The sequence below is a fragment of the Squalius cephalus genome (genome assembly GCF_949319135.1).
Source record: "Squalius cephalus genome assembly, chromosome: 19".
In the NCBI taxonomy this organism is placed as follows: domain Eukaryota; kingdom Metazoa; phylum Chordata; class Actinopteri; order Cypriniformes; family Leuciscidae; genus Squalius; species Squalius cephalus.
This window is the reverse complement of record NC_137140.1, coordinates 21,351,435-21,371,294: the sequence shown is the minus strand read 5'-3', so window position 1 is coordinate 21,371,294 and position 19,860 is coordinate 21,351,435. Positions and strand designations below refer to the sequence as shown.

General features: G+C 36.3%; 1 protein-coding gene across 3 annotated transcripts; it reads left to right on the top strand.

The window, feature by feature from the left end:
- Positions 1 to 264: 264 nt before the first annotated feature.
- On the top strand, positions 265 to 19,640 carry arhgef15b (Rho guanine nucleotide exchange factor 15b). 3 transcript variants are annotated; one of them, XR_013819186.1, is made up of 17 exons: positions 374 to 770; positions 3,177 to 3,663; positions 9,407 to 10,141; positions 10,690 to 10,741; positions 10,860 to 10,927; positions 11,092 to 11,345; positions 11,820 to 11,980; positions 12,328 to 12,480; positions 12,598 to 12,727; positions 14,092 to 14,166; positions 14,668 to 14,760; positions 15,096 to 15,250; positions 15,463 to 15,627; positions 17,423 to 17,508; positions 17,658 to 17,762; positions 17,909 to 18,032; positions 18,686 to 19,640. XR_013819186.1 is itself a non-coding variant. In XM_079851275.1 (16 exons), exons 2-16 carry the CDS (start codon positions 3,264 to 3,266, stop codon positions 18,838 to 18,840), a joined length of 2,787 nt encoding a protein of 928 aa, XP_079707401.1. In that variant the 5' UTR covers positions 265 to 770; positions 3,177 to 3,263; the 3' UTR covers positions 18,841 to 19,640. The 3 variants fall into 3 exon arrangements, 2 of the variants coding, with proteins under 2 accessions (XP_079707401.1, XP_079707402.1); XM_079851275.1 differs by lacking the exon at positions 17,909 to 18,032 and having other exon boundaries at positions 265 to 770; XM_079851276.1 differs by lacking the exon at positions 17,909 to 18,032 and having other exon boundaries at positions 369 to 501.
- The last annotated feature ends 220 nt before the right edge of the window (positions 19,641 to 19,860 follow it).

Here is a 19,860-nt window from a genome sequence, read left to right as displayed (position 1 = left end):
ATGTATACCCTGTTTATTATTTTGTTTGTTTATTAAACCGTTTTGCTCATGGGAAAACGGCCATTTCCTAACTGTTTGGTTTTCATGATTTTTATATGTGCAAACTGTATTCTATCCCCTACCCTACCCCTAAACTCATCCATCACAGCAAACTGCATTTTTTTAAAAAAAAATGTACCCACAAGGACAAGGATTTCAGATATTGCCATCTTTGTCCCCATAACGTTCAGGGTATTCCTGAAACACACACACAGAGAGAGAGAGAGAGAGAGAGAGAGAGAGAGAGAGAGAGAGAGAGAGAGAGAGAGAGAGAGAGAGAGAGAGAGCTCCACTGGGTGGCAGCCAAAGGAACGGAGGGCGTGCTGTGCAGGCAGGAATGAGATGGGATGGATTGGGATGGGAGGAGGGGTATGCACTAATCACACTGTCCCTGTCCGGCTGTTCTACACACATGCTCACGAGCAGGAAAACAAAGAGCCGGAGATGCGCGTGGATTTACCGGTGAGGACAACAAAAGAGGAAAGACGAAAGTAACGTCTGATCAAATCCGTACGGATATGAAGTTCGCACAGGAATGTGACGATATGTTGCTGTCATTTTAAAGAAATGTATTAACATGGATGTCTGTGAAACTATTATGTGTTCATGTGGACTGTGAGAGTTACCCCACGCGACTCAAATGTTTTTGTTTTTATGAGGAAATTTACTCTGGACACATTTCAGCAATTCGCTATTCTTAATGGATTATATAAGAAAGTGAGACACATTTGGTGAGTAGTCTGTGTAAGACAGTTATGAATTGTAATTTTAACTCCTCAACTGTGAATATAGTTGGCTATATGTAGGCTACTGCATCATCTTACCATAGTCAGATAAAAAATGATAGTCTACTAAATGAATGACAGGTTCAGTGGTTACATCATGTTGCTTGTTCTTGTTAGATCATTATTAGTCATGTGAACAACATAGTAGGAGTATTGACTTTTGGATTGTAATGTTTAATATTTCATTAGCCTATTTGTTCCATATTTTTTCCAATCTTTTTTCTATTCTTCTATTGTTTTTATATACAGGCAGTTGCTAATAGCCTACGTGTGTGTGTGTTTGTGTGTGTTAAATATTTTTAAAATTTAAATATTTCTGATGTATATCACAACATCCCAGTGTTTCTAAGGAATTTGGAAGCAAAGCCAAGGTTCACAACAGGAAAGGAAAGGAGGATTCCGATCCAAAGATTGTTTATAGACTGGAGGGGAAGTGTCTTGTACACATTTTTGGAAAAAAATGACCATCAGGGAATACTTGTCCTGTTGTTTGAGGGGATGTTTACTGTAGTTTAAAATATCAGAAGGATGTAAAAATTAAGAAACATTATCACCCTTTTAATGGTAACCAATTCACCCTTCCTATTTCACCCCATGGGAAAGTGTTTCTTTTCAGCATTGCGCAATGTTGAGCTTTGTATGTGCAGGATATCAAATTCGAGCACACTAAGAACCTGACAGACCTGCTGAGTTTGTCTGAGGGGTGCGAGTCTAGAGAAGTCATTGACGCCAACGTTCAACCTGAATTGTTGATACGGAAAGTCGTTTTGACACACCCTTTCCCTTAAAATATCCTCAGAATGGGTTATTATTCCAAGCCAAGAAAGTTAAGCTAATTAAGTTATTAAAATGGTTTAGTGTAGTTTTACATAAGGGGGAAATAACCATAAAACGATAAACCACTAATTGTGTGGTTTTAATCCCATCATGCATTTCTAAGACATGCGTAGTCTTTTGGAATCTGATGGCGTCAGAGTACACGGTTCTTACTGTAAATATGACATGCAAGCACATTTCCAGTATATGTCTAATGCTGTTTCACAGAAGAACCAGTCTGATTGGAAGTTCATCTCATATTTTATTCAAAAGTCTGACTGTTGCCTGTAAGAGCAAAGTCCAATGCAATTGAACCTGTACTGTGTGAGGTAATTCCAGTACAAAGATCATTGTGTTATTTATTTTATTAAATGAGTTACTAGATGTTAATCATCACATCAAATGTTTTTATAGTTCAAAGGACTTTGTCTTCTAATAAGGTTGCAATTACAACCTAGGGATATGAAACTGAAAGAATAAAAACTAGGGTTGGATGATATGTTGTTATCATATCAGTTATTTGCTGATATTACAGATTCTTCTTTAATTTATCATATTGGCAATTTTGGATTTGTGCATGATTTATACATTTTAGATTACCGGTAACACTTTACAATAAGGTTCATTAGTTAATGTATTAACTAACATGAACTAACCATGAGCAATCCATTTGTTACTGTATTTGTTCATCTTTGATAACGTTAGTTAATAAAAATACAGCTGTTCATTGTTTGTGTTAATTCACAGTGCATTAACTAATGTTAACAAGATTTTAATAAAGTATTAGTAAATGTTGAAATTAACATTAACAAAGAAGATTAATAAATGCTGTATAAGTGCAGTTCATTATTAGTTCATGCTAACTAATGTAGTTAGCTAATGTTAACTAACAAACCTTATTGTAAAGTGTTACCAGATTACCTTTGCCATCATCTAATGTTTATGTTTAATCTTTAAAAACACATATAATTTAATAACAGTGTATATTAGTGTTCTGTATATTACAATAAGTGATGTCCAAATTAATTAACGTGCACCATTTAAAATGACTACTTTTGTTTTTAAGTGTTTTTTAATTTATTTGGACATTTTAAAGTCGGCATGAGATGAAAATTCACTCCATTTTTTTTTTTTTTTTTACCTCGTAATGTTTAATCAAATTGTCATATCTGGATCTTTACAGGAAAAATCACCATTTCTTCCGGTGATGTATGCAGGACTTTTCCAATCATTTCACCTGCTTAAACCCCGCCCCTGCAAGTTCATGTTTCAAATTCAATGCGCAACCTATGGCATATTTTTTCCACAACCTGTTACACTCTGATGTACAGTACGCCACAATATTGAAGAAAAGATCTGTTGCTACGTCTGTTTCATCAAGACTTTCATCATCCCCATTTATAGACCATAACTTAAAAATAAATATAAGTTCATCAGTATCAGACAGAATTGTAATATCTTTAATGAAATCTGGGATTGGTCAACTGATGGAAAAAGATGCATCATATGTAAAGCCTTTATTGTTTGTTACCACAGGTTGAGGATTGAAGGCCCTGGGTGACCCTGCTGCCTGGCCTCATATTGGCCAGGTTGCTTTGGTTTAAAACATCAAAACCAGTTAAGATGTCTACTCAAGAGTCTCCACATCTGCCTACGAAACCTGAGGTTAAACAAAGACCCCCGGTTCCCACCAAGCGCTCCAATAATACCCCAGACACCTCATCTGTGGAAGGAGCAGCCTCACAGAGCTCTGGGAATGTCAAAAACATAGTCAGCAAATTCAACCAGCCAGAGTCTAAGATTCCAGCTGGAGATACAGCAAAGAGCACCAGCATAGAATGGAGACAACAAAGACCTCCTGCAATTAAGCCCAGGCACAAAACGAGAAGTTCGTCCCTCTCCAGCGCTGACAGTGCACCTCCTCTGCCTCCAAAGACGAGGCAAAACAGTGGACAGAAAGACGAGGTGGACAGCCAAGAGAGACAAGAAGGAACATCGAGTGCTGTCGATGGAGGCCGATCAGGTACAGTGGATTTACTTTCGTTTTCAGAAGCTTTTTTACCTACGTCTGTGGAATATCTATGCTTGTTTTCTAGGAATTTTCTTTCTCAAAATTCAGTCACAAAGTTACTGGTCGACCGATTGTTGACATTTTTTAATTATCCTTTAAAGTAATCTGCATTTAAACAAGTCTTTAAATACCTGTTAAACATTTCCACAAACTTTGGCGAATACAGCGCATTGTATCCTACAAGAACACATACTCTTTGCATGATTTCTGTGTGAATGATCCAAGCCGTGTGAATTGGATGGCTGTCACTAGACATGCACGAGCAAGCAACTTCACAATACTGCGCAATATCCAAGTTCCCACTGTCACGCCTTGTGTACCGTGTGTAGAGTTCATGTGTACATTTTGGCCGATACCAATAATTCTTTATATTTGAAAGCCAACAACCGAGATATATATTTTGGTGATTACAAAATCAAAAGTCTCACCATTAAAATCCATGTCCCAAGCACACAATTGTAATGTTCTCAGTATAATTTTATGTACTGTAGCTTATATGACTGACTTGCCATTATGGCAAACCAAACAGTGTGCTTCTGAAGGGTCTCAGCTGAAGGAAATAATCCATTATTTATCGGCTTTAATATATCAGCCACATTTTCTTATTGAACCAATACCGATAACATTAAAAATGAACATCTATCAGTCGATGCTGATATATATCGTGCATCCCTAAAATTGATAGATTTTCTAATAATTCAATTCCTATTATTTTAGTAAATATTATGTAAAATAAATAAATATATTTGCAATCCTTGTATTATTTTTACTATGATTACATTAAATGGTCTGATATTATATACATCTGCTTTGTATCGGCCATCGGCCACCCTTCTCTCTAAAATATTGGCATCAGCATCAGCACCAAAAAAAAACCATATCGGTCACCACTTTACCACACAAATAGAGCAGTTTTGTAACTGGTACAACATTCAAGCATCCTAAAAGTATTTACATCTATAGTCATTGGAACCTTCTGTGTGTTTGTTTGCTGTGAAATGCTTTAAATGCTTGAGCTCTTCATAGTTTGGTGGATTCTGATTGACTGTCATTGTTTTTATTATTCATCAGCTTGACAAAATCGTTTATATCGTTTATCTGTGCCGTTACCTTTATTGTTGTGGTGTGGACTCTGCTATTCTTTTACATTTAGAACGATTTTTAGAACTATATATTTAGCGTTATAGTTGTCGTCCTTGATGTGAACGGACCTTAAGGCATAAAAACAAGATAAAGAAATAAAGACAAGGGCAAACATGCAGAACAAGTAGCGTTTGCAGGGTTAAATTAGCGGCAGCAGCTACTAAACTCATATTTTAATCAGCTTTAATCTGATCTTCATCTGAGTGGGTGTCGTGAGGATAAACTCTGCCGCTCTATGTTAGTGTTGCTGGTAATCTTGGAAAGATTGGAATGTAAATTGCTAGTTTTGTTTTTACAACATAGCTTTGTGTGTGTGTGACGCATTCAGAAATGCAAGTTATTTGTGTTACATACAGTAGTGCTTAAGTCAGTTTCAGTTTCTAATTAAAACTTGAACTTTAATGTACTTGGATTTTGTTTCGTTTTTTAATTCACCGAACCATGGTTCAGGCACATCGGAGGTAATTGTCTTGGTTGTTGTTTGGTCAGACAGTGGGATTATAGTGTGTGTGTTGTCTGCTGAACACACAGACAGATGGGGTGTAGGGGATAAAAGAACCCCCCTTTGGAAACAAGTACATTAAATCTACATTACCGTTTATAAGTTTGGGGTCGATAAGATTTGTAAATGTCTTTTGCTTATGATCACCAAGGCTGCATTTATTTGATTAAAGTTGAATGTATCCTTGCTAAATAAAAGTATTAATTTCGTTAAAAAAAATCTTACGGCCCACATTTTTGAACAGAAGTGTATATATATAATTGATTGAAAATTATTGAAGAAAATGTTTGTGACATTCCTGATGCAACTGTATGCAAACACTTTGAAGTCAAGCCTGTATTTGTATAGTATATTTTTCACAATACATATTAGGGATGAACAGTATGACTAAAATCTTGCATCATGGTTTAAGTAATTTGAATACTACCCTAATGGTGTTTATATATAGTTATTTTTGGTGGAAACCCTGATTTCTGGAATTTACTTTTCTTTTGGAACTTGATGCACTTAAAACCAAAACAAAAGAATGATAAGTCTGGCATCTGACGCGAAACTCATTAAGCTCATTAAACTGATTTTTAAAAAAGGAACAGCAAAGACTTTTACATTGTTACAAAAAATATTCTATCTTAAAAATAATTTCACCGTTTCCACAAAAATGGGAAAAAAAAATTATAATTGCAAAACTGATTATAATAATAATAATAATAATAATAATACTACTAATAATAAATGTTTCTTGAGCAGCAAATCAGCATATTAGAATGATTTCTGAAGGATCATGTGACACTGAAGACTGGAGTAATGCTGAAAATTCAGCCTGTCATTACAGGAAACAAAGGACTTTTTAAATATATTAAAATAGAAAATAGTTACTTTAAATGATAATAATATTTCACAATAATATTTATTTTTACTGTTTTATTTATCTTTATTGTATATATATTTTAACTGTATTTTTTATCAAATAAATGCAGTCTTGTGTATGTAAACATTTTTTAAAAAACTAATTTTTAAAAAATAAATATGATCAGGATTGCATATATATTTGACATAACGTATTCATATATAGATATTAATACGTTATTACATTTTGTTAGTGAGATGATAGATGTCAGCCTCACTTAAGGCCTTTTGTTTTAGATTTAATACTGAGAGAATGTGCACTGAACACTCCCAGGAAGGCTATTCCAAAGTTTAAGAGCCATATAGGGAAAATGACCTTCTTTTGGTTTTACTTCCTTAACATTCCTGTTGTACATCATCTGAAAATGTAATGTATTGTTCATAAAACTCTTTTACAGTGACAATTATGTTAACTGAGCTAGTGTGACTTGGAGGCTTAGAATTAACATGCAAAGTGGCCTTTATGTGATAATTGGGGTAATAAAACACATTCCCACCCTTAACCTGACACACACGTTCAACTAGTTCAGTTTCCAAGAGAGAGAGTTTCTAGCTGGTCAGGCACCGGTGTTGTGAAATGGCAGAAGGGCTAAAACGAGCATTTGGGAAGTTCAAGCAAAATGTATTTGAGGCGATTGAAGAGCTGCGGGCTAAGGAAGGGGAGGAGGGACAGACACAGCGCAAAGGTTCCATGCAGAAGTTGACGGCACTGATAACGGCAGGCTCAAAGGCCGAGGTGGAAGAATCAAAGCAGAAGAAGGGACCAAAAAGAGGTGGTAATCAAAGTTTTTTAAAGCCCTGGAGGATATGAAGCCTTTCTGGAACAACCTGACATTTAGAGGATTCCAGTGACGTACAGTCATGGTTCTGCTACTAAGGCTTGTAGATCAGAATATGGTCGAATGTACTTTATTAACTAATGGATATCACCATACTTCTCCAGTTAATAATCATAGAACATTAAGACATTACATTTTTATTTCAAATTGTTCATATTTAAACATACAAAATGTTTAAATATGTAAATGAGGCATTGATTAAATCATATAGAAATCTGAACATTGGATAAAGCCAGTTTCAAATATCCTTGTTTCATTTTTGTTGATATACCAGAGTTAAAGTTTATTTATTATTATTTACTGAAGGGATTTTGGATAGGCTATCTGTTTTTAACAAAAACCTATAAAAACATTTGGAATATGGACTGTATAAAACTGTAAAGTTTGGTGTATGTAAGTGCTAGTGAAGTGGACATTTCTGGCTCAGTGCATGAGAAAAAAAAATCACTTTGAGAATACTGCCTTTAAAGATATATATTGTTATCAAAATTTACAGACAACTATTGTGTAATAAACACTTAAATGTGTGTTTTGGATGTTTTCTTTCCAGTAGACTAAAAGAAGAGGTGTTTTGGAAGCAATATCACAAAATTGACCATTGCTTTTTGCCTGTAGTATCTTGGCTTAATTCATAAATAGACCTTAGTCAGGTTAGACGCCATATTGAATTTAAAGTAGATGAAAATGGGGCTGTGAGGGATAAGACGTACAGTCTTTACAATGGCACGCACTGTATAAAGGTCCTAGACCACACAATTTTCACAGCTCACAACTTCTAAAACTGTTTTATGGAGTCTATTGAAAGTTTTTTTGTTTTTTTTTCGAAAGACGTTTCGTCAGCTGAGCAATTGGTATGTTGTTAAACAGCAGTAAAATCCATTGAACGCTCTGTATTCTATCCCTCACAGCCTCGAATTAATTCCTGTCAAAAAAATTCATTTTGGCACTACCCTGACTAAGGTCTTTTTTTTGCCGTGTCGCACCACAAAGCATTTTATGACCTGAACTAACCTGCTTCAGAGGATATACAGTACTGTGCAAAAGTCTTAGGTACGTTAGTATTTTCACCAAAAAAAGGTTTTTTAAGACAGTTATTTTTTCTATTGCTGTAGTGTGTAAGTAGGAAATATCAGTTTACATTTCCTAACATTCCTTTTGCCATTAATTGTAATAATTCAGTGAGATTTTTATATGCAATATAAAAAATACTAACGTGCCTAAGACTTTTGCACAGTACTGTATATCACAGTAAAAAAAAAGAAGTGGTTGCCAGAATAGTTCTGTGAAAAATGCAGTACAAATTTAAACATATTTACAGAACAACCTGTGAATTTTACAGTATAAAACTGTAATTTACAAACAAGAAAATTGCAATTTAAAGCGGTAAATCCACTTTGCTACTAAAATCTATTTTGTAGGTTTTTACATATACTGCCACATGAAGAATCATACAGAAGTTCATCACAAGTAGCCTTTCCACAAGCTAAATTATACTATTGCACAGTCATTCACGCAAACACAGAAACACCATCATGGTAACACACATGACATGACACTAAAATAATGCAATTAACATTAATTAAACAACAGAAGATGTAACATAAAACCCAAATGTGCATAACTGATAACAAAAACTTTTGTGGGAATGTCAGTTTACAGCTTTTCACTGTAAATTATAATTTGATTAGCCTTTATTACTTCTAAAAACGGTACATTCAACAGTATTTTACTTTAACAATTACAATGAAATGTCCTGGTAGAGCTTACCCTTCTCGATTATGATATCAAGACAGTTATATCATCCTGACATTTGTGAAATATTTCAGAATGATTTTTAGTACTGAAATTAAAGACACACTCATCATAGAAAAGTTGTTTTTAAGTCACTGTATGTATGAATTGCATTTTTAATATATTGTTGAAAACAATTAATTGATTGGACAGCAGAACCTGATTTCATGTTCTTGGATCAACATTCCAATCAACCAATCAGATTTGAGGGACAAGTTTACAGTTTATGTCAAGTTTAGGCTTACAAACCAGGTTTAGGTGCTTCTACATCAGTGTTATTTATATATAATTTCCCTCAGATTTTAGGGTAGGGTTAGGTTCAGGGATATGGTTAGGATTGAATTTTCCGACAGGAATGTTCCAGGATCAACAAAATATGTTGACCCAGGAACGCGTCTAACTCGGCAAAATCAGAATGTGCGATTGAACAAAGTAGCATCATGTTTTTGACCCAACTTCATGTTGGAATTTGCAGGAAAGCCTAACCCTGACCATAATCAATGTCTTCTTCTAGCTCCTGATGGAAAAGAAGGCGGCAAGCTGCGAGCAGATCGGGATTCTAGCCCCGTTCCAGAGTCCTTGTGTGAGAAGAACTGCGGCTGTATGTGTCACCTGCAGAGGCCTGGCATGAAGCTTGTGTGGGTGCCAATAAGTGAGCAAGATGAGGACGAGGGTGAGGATGAAGAGATCGAATTCAGTGACACGGAGGATCAGAATGAAAGAGCAGGAGAGGACGAGAACGAAGAAATAAGGTCAGATAAGGAAGCAGAGTCTTTAAGTGAGCCATTACCTAAAGGTGAGAACAAGGACGAGGCACCGCAAATTAAAAAAGGCAAGTTTCTGGAGGCTCGTAGCCTAATAGAGCAGCAGCTGAGGAGGAAATCAGACCCTGGACCTCCGACATTGATCACCTCTGTTGTCCCATTTCCCCAGACTCCTCCAAACGTCTCCAAAGCCCAGTCTTTGGAGGTGCCGGAGGAGTCCATTTATGACATTAGCCTGGAGGTGGTCACTCCACCTAGACCTCAAAAGGGGCCGGACACTGCAACAAGCAAGGACTCCCCTCCAGCCGTTCCTCCCAGAATGCCTTTAGAAAACAGGTGTCTGCCTCGCATTGTTCAGCCTCTGCAGCCCTTTAACAAATGCAGCCCACCTGGCAGTCCTCGACTACAAAGAACTCCACCACCACCACCAGCCAAGACCTATGAGAACGGAAGACGCCTCAGCAGTTATTCTCTCAAGTCTATAGGTACAGAAAAACATTGAAAGTCGGCATGAAATCAAAATAGACCCTAAAATAGACATTCTTCAAGGGATACATTTAAAATGGTCATGTTGTTCCAGACAGTCTTGTTTTAGTATTATGTACTATTAGTATATATTATATAGTATTTCTTAGTATTTTGAATTAGCTTTTTTAATATATTTTCAAATGCTTGTGGCATTTGTTAGTATTATTATTATTTTAATATTTAGGTTTTTAAGCTTTTTTAATTTAATATTTATATTTGATTTAATTTCAACTTTATCTCTGTTTACTAAAACAATTTTAAAAGTTTATCTTTTAGTTTTTGTTCCCATGCCTGTATGACTGACTTTCTTCTTCAGAACAAATTCTTTCAACACCCACTTTTCAATCCTGATCGATAAAATCAAGTCCTGTTACATTTTTTTTCTCTTTGAATATCCTGTTTCACTCAGAAATGTTTCATAATACAGTTGTAAAGACGGTGTTTGCATCCTTTTATGAAGTGCATTTAGTGTTTGTTTTATGGTACTTAATTGTTTCTTCAACAGATGAGAATGACAGTGAAGGGGCTGATGGGGAAAAATGTGGATCCAATGAGAAGTATTTTCTTTACCTTTCATCCCTCAAACAGTTTCTGCTCTCTTAAGCTTTAATATTGTAGTAACACAGCTGTCATATTTGTCTTTACTTTGTGTGTAACTCAATCTCTGTCTTCCAGGTCCAGGCCTCCACGAGTCATCCCACGTCGCAAACAGTCTCTTGACTTGGAAGATGGGATTTCTGAGGGTATTTAATACATCATCAATTTAAATTGAAAATGTTGAAAGACAGACCTCATGCATGTTTACAATAAAAAACACTATTGAGAAATTGTACAGTCAGTCCATTAAAAGAAAGAATAAATTATGTCTTCACCTACAATTTAATGCCATATTTTGTGACCCTTGCAGAGCTGTATCAGTTTTACACAGAAACATTTATACACAAGGAGATCAGGAGGACAGTATGTCGCAACATCAGTAAGACCAGCATAGACTTCCAGATGGACACGCAACTCACAGTCAGCCCAGAAAAAGGAGAGAAAGGTTCCAGATCCACTAACACTCCAATTCAAAAGCAGAGCAATTTATGGCGAGACCAGGCAGCGGTACAAGACAGTGGTGTCCTGGAAACCCTAAGCCCAGAGGAGTGCAAGTATCAAGAGGTGAGCAGAAATCCTCAATGAATGTGCTATAAAACTCAGAGAAGAACACGCACTTCTGGGAAGAGCAAGTGCTGAGTTATGATGATTATGGAAGAAGTAGGATTATGGAAGAATTGTGTTTGGAAATATGGAAAATGTGATTTGAATGGAAAAGAGAAGAAAGACAGGATGGAAATGATGGGAAAGGAACTTCTGGAAGATGCCGGAGTTATTGATAGTCCTAACATGCTTTATTGCCTTGATGCAAAATATTTGTTTCTTTTGATTTTAAGATTAAATGTGACCAGAATGAGACAGTGTGCCCAAATTATAAGTGTAATAAAGAATAAAGAGGATGATAATAATAAAGAATAACAATAAAGTAGATAATAAGATTGAATGTAAAAAAACTGAGCTATCAAGATTTCACATTTTGTTGAGAAAGACTAAATTGCATTTAAATAACAACTATATGTTTCCATTTTCTGTGTGCAGAGCATGTTTGAGGTGATTACATCAGAAATGTCATATTTGCGCTCTCTGCGTGTGTTAACGGAGCATTTTATGGAGTCAAGTGACTTGAATGACACTCTCATTATCATGGACAAAAAAACCCTCTTCTCAAACATCCTGCGCATCCAAGAGGTCAGCGAGAGGTGAGTGTCTGTGTGTGTGAAATGAAGACATTTACAGTTTAGATTTGCTGAAACAGCACAGCCTGATCCCCACAAATTAGTTTTGTTTGTTTACATGAACCCCAAAGACTATATTTGCGATATGCATTTGCCAGGTGTAACCCATCAGAATTTGCTGAGGCAGCAAGGTTTGATATTAATTAAATGAATCCAAGTAGAAAACGGTTAAATATGAACTCTCAGGATACATAATACATCATCAATTAATAGTCTAATGCTCCAGTGTTAGCCTGTAAAACAAGATACCGTACAGCAGTCACAAACATCCATTCGGAAATACCAATTGTCTATTGACATTTTTTTCGCAGGTTTCTGAAGGACCTGGAGGAACGTCTAGATGAGAACATTATCATTTCTGACATCTGTGATATCATCCACTATCATTCCCAGCATCATTTCCCTGCATATATTGACTATGTTCGAAATCAGATTTATCAGGAAAAGACCTACAGTAATCTAATGTAAGAAACTCATACGTCAACACACATAAGCAAGGGCATTTCAAACTGTTTCATTTGTTCATATCCATTTAAATGTTTAAAACACTTACTTATTCTTTTGCCTAATATCTATCACAGGCAAACTAACACTCAGTTTGCGACCGTTATCACCCGACTGCAGGAGTCGCCCAAGTGTCAACGACTGCCCTTCATGTCCTTCCTGTTGCTGCCCTTCCAGCGAATCACACGCATTAAAATGCTCATCGAGGTGGGTGAATAATTCACATAGGCCCTGTTTACATCTGGTATTAAGATGCAATTTGGTCGATTGGATCACAAGTGAACGACGCTAAATACAGGTGTAAACAGGGTCTAAAAGGTTTTGAGCTTGTCCACTTTTGACCACATCCAGTGGTAGTCGAAGGCCCTATTTCCACCTGGTATTAAGATGCGTTTTGGTCGGTCGAATCACAAGTGGACGAGGGAGACACGTTTACACCTGGCATTTTAATCCATCTCGTTTGTCCACTTTTGACCGCTTCTATCCTGATTACTTCGAGGGGAGGGTCTATGGACGGGTCCCTTTGCTTCCTTCAAATTTAAATGCCGTTAAAACGTTTTCACCCGGATTTGTAGTGTCCAATGCATTCAAACAGCCGCAAGAAGACCACCTACTGCGCACTAGCCAGATTGGATTTAAACTTTGTTGGCTGAAGACTCAAGTTTGGTTTGAAGATGAAAAATGTACCAAGCCCAATGTTCTCTCACCATCCCTGATTTCTAACACGCACTCACAGCATTTGGCTGGTCTTGCGGCTCTCGGAGCATTTAATGAAAGCTGATGATCTCCGTGTGTTTCCGTCGTCTCTGTGCGCGTTCATATGTACATTGCGCGAGCTTATTTTGTCCATTAGATCGAAAGATCTGAAAAAAAACGCATACATTTACCTGCCAATAGACCCTCCCCCAAAAAAATCAGGACGGAAGTGGTTGAAAGTGGACAAAAGAGACGGATTAAAACACCAGGTGTAAACGAGTATGTCTCCCTCGTCTACATGTGATCCGATCGACCAAAACTCATCTTAATACAAGGTGTAAACAGGGCCATAAGGAATGTTGGAATTCTTCTTCAACAAAGTAGAGGCTTTTTTAATGTTACAAAAGATTTTAAATCAGCTGTTTCAAATGAATGCTGTTTCTTTTGAACTTTCTATTCATCAATAAATCCAGAAAAAAATGTATTACAGTTTCCACAAAAATATAGATTAGATAGTAATAATAAATGTTTCTTGAGCAGCAAATCAGAATATTGACTGAAGACTGGTGTAATGATGCTGAAAATTCAGCTTTGCCATCACAGGAATAAATTACATTTCAAATATATTAAAATAGAAAATAATTATTTTAAATTGCAATAATATTTCCAATTTTTTAACCATGTTTTTGACCAAATAGAGCATTGATGAGCATAAGAGACTTCTTTTAAAACATAAAAACATGGTTTTTTTTTTTTTTTTTTTTTTCTCCATGTGTTTCTCCAACGCAATCATTATAATCAAGCAGAATTATCTTAAAGTGACTGAGGTAAAATGAACGCAATCTAGATTTTTAAAAATGCCTTTTTTTCATCAGAACATCCTGAGGAGAACGGCCGTTGGGGCGGATAAGGAACAAACTGCATCAAAAGCTCATGACTCTGTGTCTAAGGTAAACATCCCAAGATCTCAGTAAATGATGGACCCTGTTTTTTCCTTTCATTATAAAGTCACTTTAGCACATTGTTCCATGATCAAACTAGACCTCATTGTTCCCAATATAGCCTATTAGAGAGGAAGATAAAAAGGAAAAGAGAGCGAGAATGAGGGGGAGAGAGTGGAACACAAGGTTAAATGCGGGTCAGGTCACTAGAAATGATGTTTCAGATTATATAAGCCTGCCATATTTTGTCAAAGATAACTAACAAGCTGGATTTTCTAGCATTTTCTAGCATTAGAGAAATAAAGAACATTGAGTCTCTCGTTTATTTTCTTCCATTTTCATGAAATAACCAAAATAGGTCATGTTTAATATGTCGGTAATGTTAAACAGATTCCTTCGTCTGCATGGAAAGAATGTTTTGTTATGGCTGCGTATTGTTTTTTTTATTTTTTTTTATTTTTTATGTTGTCAGATGTTATCTTAAATAACTTGTCACGCACATCCTCACAGATCATTGAAGAATGTAATACTCAAGTTGGAAAAATGAAGCAGATGGAGGAATTAATTCAGATTAATGGTATTCTGGAGTTTGACAAATTAAAGGTGAGGTATATTGATTAATGTTATATATTAATGATAACAATTGCAGTTATGAAATTGAGACCACTAGTGAAAATGCCTTTATTGCCAAATTATATTCTCATCTTAACAAATGGAGTGAAAAGTTGAATTAACACGAATGTTTGAATTGCAAGGCCTGATGTAATCCAGCATGATTTGAGAATGTCACATGATCATCTCACACTTTTAATCAACCCATAACATTTTTTTTTAAATGTTTTAAAATCCTCATTTAGAAAAATATTTTCTATATAGAATTTTTATTTGTCTATATATTTATTTGTTTAAATATTGTCATCTTTGAATCATTTATTCAGGCAGTGCCAATTATATCTCAAACACGTTACTTGGAGAAACGAGGAGAGGTGCAGGAAATAAACAGAGGAGGAACTTTCTTGAACCTCCGCCCAAAATTCAGCCCGGTCTACCTCTTTCTCTTCAACGACCTGCTTGTCATTGCAAGCAAGAAAAGGTAGAAAGCTGAAAAACCTGTCTGTGTTATGGCTTTACTCTGTTTTTTTTTTGTTTTTTTTGAGGATTACAAAACACTGCATGATAATTACAGTCCATTAATCATTAACCCATTATCCTTTACAAAAAGTAACACACCTGTTTGCATTTACTATGGATGTTCTGAATCATACTTAACTCATTTATTTCTACCTCTCTTTCTCTGTGCTGCAGTTCTGAGCGGTATGTAGTCCTTGATCATGCGCATCGCTCCCTGGTCCAGGTGCAGCCTTTTGGGGAGGACACAGCTGTCCCCAGCCTGGAGCACTGCTTCTGTCTGACCCTGCTGGAGAATCACCAGGGACGCATGATGGAGAGAGTTATGAAAGCTCCCACACAGTGCGTGAAATTATAAATAAACCATATGCTATTCATTTTACTCATCCGTGATTTATGTTCATTGCTCTGTTATGTTTTGAATCCATTTGCTCATTTTCTGTTGGTATTTTGCACAGCACACTACTGTTGGGGTAGTGAACACATGCTTACCAAGGCTACATTTATTTGATCAAAAAGACAGTAAAACAGTAATATAAAATAACTTTAAAATGATTTAATTTAATATATTTGAATATGTTCAAAGCTGAATTTTCAGCCTCATTACTCCAGTCTTCAGTGTCACATGATCCTTCAGAAATCATTCTAATATGCTGATTTGTTGCTCAAGCAACATTTTTTATTATTATAGTCAATGTTAAAAACAGCTGTGCTGTTTAAAAAATGTCAGGATTCTTTGATGAATAGAACATTTTCTATTAGAATAGAAATCGTTTGTAAAATTAAAAATGTCTTTACTGTCACTTTTGCTCAATTTAATGTTCTTGGTGAATTAAGGTATTAATTTCTTACAAAAAATCGTATAAAATGTGCGTATCAAGAAGGCATAAAATACCATCCATTCAATATGAATTATTTTCTTCTCTCTTTCTCTCACTATATATACACTATATGGGCAATAGTATTATCACCACACCTCTTAATTATTAAATTAAGTTATAATAGTTATTCAATTATTCAATGTTTCAATTAGACCCATTGCCACAAGTGTATAAAATCAAGCACCTATCCATGCAGTCTGCATTTACAAACATCTGTGGAAAAAATGGTCATTCTGAAGAGCTCAGTAAATCCAAGAATGGTATTGGTGATAGGATGCCACCTTTTCAATAAGTCAGAAATGTAATCCCTGCTAGATATTCAACAATCAACTGCTGATTCCATAGCTGAAGAGTTTCGAAACTTCCACTGCCATTAATATCAGCACAAACATTGTGCGGCGGGAGCTTCATGGAATGGGTTTCCATGGCTGGGCAGCAGCATGCAAGCCTCTCATTACCAAGTACAATGCCAAGCGTCAGATGCAGTGGTGTAAAGCACGGTGCCACTGGACTCTGGAGCAGTGGAAACCTGTTCTGTGTTGGGCGAGTCTGGGTTTGGCGGATGCCAGGAGAACCTTACTGACTGCATTGGGCCAACTGTTTAGAGTTTAGTGGAGGAGGGATAATGGTGTGGGGCTGTTTTTCAGGAGTTGGGCTAGTCTTCTTACTATTAGTGAAAGGAAATCTTAATGCTTCAGCTTACCAAGACATTTTGGACAATGCTATGCTTCCAACTTTGTGGGAACAGTTTGGGGAAGTCCCTTTTCTACTCCAGTGTGACTGTGCCCTAGTGCACAAAAGAAGATCTGTAAAGACATGGTCGGATGAATCTGGTGTGGAAGAAATTGACGGACCCACACAGAGTCCTGACCTCAACCCCATCGAACACATCTGGGATGAACTGGAACGGAGGTTGCGAGCCAGGCCTTCTCATCCAACATCAGTACCTGACCTCACAAATGCTCTACTGGATAAACGGACAAAAATTCCCACAGAAACACTCTGAAATCTTATGGAAAGCCTTCCCAGAAGATTGTTACAAGATTGTAAAAACTGTTACAGCTGTAAAGGGGGGAATGTCTTTGCGTCATTCTAATGTCATTACAGTGTTCTGGTCAGGTGCCCCAATATAGTTCATATAGCGGATATATAATATAGTAGCAATATTTCAGATTGTTTTCAGGGTTATATAAGGATGTATGCTGATTTTAAAGCTGTATAGGTCATTTCTTTTTTTCTCTTCAATCTTCAATCAGATCTGACCTGCACAGGTGGTTGGCAGCATTCCCAAATCCCGATGGCACCATCAATGATCAAGAAGAAGTCATATATGAAGACTGGGGTAAGAGTGGGTGCTTATTTCAGCTCAGGATTATACTCATGTGAACAACATGGCATGTTAGTGCTTGCCTTTGATTTTCCTGGTAATCATGTTCACTTCTCTCTTCAGATCAGTTTCTTTCTAATCACATGGCTGTTTTTGTGTGTCAGATTGCCCTCAGGTGCAGTGTTTGCAGCAGTATGTGGCAAACCAAGCTGATGAATTAAATCTGGAGCCCACAGAGATCATCAACGTTGTGCGCAAAACCAACGAAGGTGTGTCACACTCAGGGCCGGATTAACAATAGGGCTAGGCAGTATATTATTATAGTATATTAATTATGCAGTATATTCAAAAATATCTATTATTTGTTTCTGTACTTTTTTTATTCATTAATTTAATTATTTATTCCAATTTAAAGGCCCTTACCCCAGCAAAACTTTAATGGGGAAACAAATGTCTGAATGGGCTGAATTATAGCCCCATTCCAGCCCTGATGATTCTCCTCTTCTAAGGACAGAAAGAAGACCTTGAAACTATTTAAAGTAAACACCTTAAGGCAAACATATGTGTAAAAGTTGTTTCTGTTTGAAACCTGTTTGCTTTGACCATATCTGGTGTTAAAGGGATAGTTTACCCAAAAATATCCCTCATGTTATCCTACGTATATATGACATTCTTCTTTCAGACGAATACAATCTGTCCAAAAATACAAGAATACAAAAATGTCCAGGCTCTTCCAAGCTTTATAATGGCAGTGAATTTAAGTCTAAGTGCAACTTGGCATTCTGAAAGAAGAATGTCATATACACCTAGGATGACTTGAGGTTGAGTAAATCATGGGCTAATTTTCATTTTTGGGTGAACTATCCCTTTAATGCATTTATGCTCTTAATGTGTTGTAGCCTGGAATATTTTTTTATTTTATATAGAGATACAATACATTGTATCTCTTTGTGTGTATGTTAAAGATATGATTTTTAACAAAAAATACTAATTATTTCTGAGGTAGAAAACATTGTGGCACCAAGATAGGCTACTATGAAGGAGGCCCTTGGGTTTGCGTTAGCCCTATGTGTTCTTAATGTGGGCCTGGTCCCACTGTACCTTCCATTCATTAGAAGCGCATCTGACATGTTTAAATGTGTTCCGACTTTGTTTTTTGTTTATTCATCTTGTCTCTTCTTGCCTTCCATAGGATGGTATGAGGGGATCCGTTTATCTGATGGACAGAAAGGCTGGTTTCCTGTAGCAAACGTACTGGAAATCACCAATGAGCATGTTCGACGGCGCAACCTCCGAGAACGCTACCGTGTTATACAGGCTGCTGGCGTTGTCGCCAAGACTCTGTAAAACTGTTACAGGACTATGCCATAGCCTAAAAGAACTGCAGATTGTAAATAGTCTTTTAAACTATAGACCTATGACTTTGTGCTGAAGTGTTTTGATCTCCCTCAAACAACCTTTTTATGATCAGAAATATTCTATTGGAATTTTAAACAAAGAAAATGGCTAAATCAGTGCTGTACGGCTTGACTTTGTACAACAAAAAAGCCGCTTTGGCACTTGTTTACTTAAATCTCAATGTGTCTATTTTGTTCAAATGTTCAGTTGTTTTGGATCGTAACATGGAATGTATATGGAATGAGTTTCATAAATGAGTGTGTGTGTGTGTGAGTCTATGCGTGCTTGTAATATTTAGCACTTCTTTCAAGAATGTTGAACTACTGAAATTCCAATTGAGCAGAGCAGGTGGGTTGGTATCACATGATAAAATGTCACATGATCTGATTGGTAGGTCAGTACAAAATATCACATGCTTTGAACAAGATGAGTCCTGAATGGCTAGTTTTTAGTTTGAATGGAAACATTAATTGTGTACAATTCAGCTTGTGTCTATTAACAAAAATGCTGTGGTACATTTAAATGAACATAGGCCTTTCCATTTTTTTATTTTTTTATTTACTCACCCCCATGTCCTTCCAAACCGGTATTACTTTGTCTTTTGTGCAACACAAAAAAGATGTCATTCTAAATGGAAATAAGCATTCTGCCCAACTTGAAGGTGAGTAAATTATGACAGAAATGTAATCTTTGGGTGAACAACCTTTTTAAGAGTGTCATTATCTGCTGCAGATATTAAACATTGACTAGTAAGTCATGCAAATAATTTGCTGACTTCTCGGAAAAAGACATGTTTCGCTGTGTATTCACACTCTCTGAATGTGGAATGCTCCCCCAGGTGAAAAAGTCGTACTGTTAAATGTATTAAAAATGCATTAAAGAATATTTGTATTGTACTAAAAACATACTCAAGTGCCACACCTCTTGTTTTGTGTGACTCTGTTTGTATGTGGGAGTGGGAGTTGGTGT

Coding starts and splice junctions, on each gene's coding strand:
- arhgef15b (XM_079851275.1), top strand. CDS start 3,264: ATGTCTACTCAAGAGTCTCCACATCTGCCTACGAAACCTGAGGTTAAA. Junction 10,928..11,091: donor GGAAGATGGGATTTCTGAGG/GTATTTAATACA, acceptor TGACCCTTGCAG/AGCTGTATCAGTTTTACACA. Junction 15,628..17,422: donor GTTATGAAAGCTCCCACACA/GTGCGTGAAATT, acceptor ATCTTCAATCAG/ATCTGACCTGCACAGGTGGT.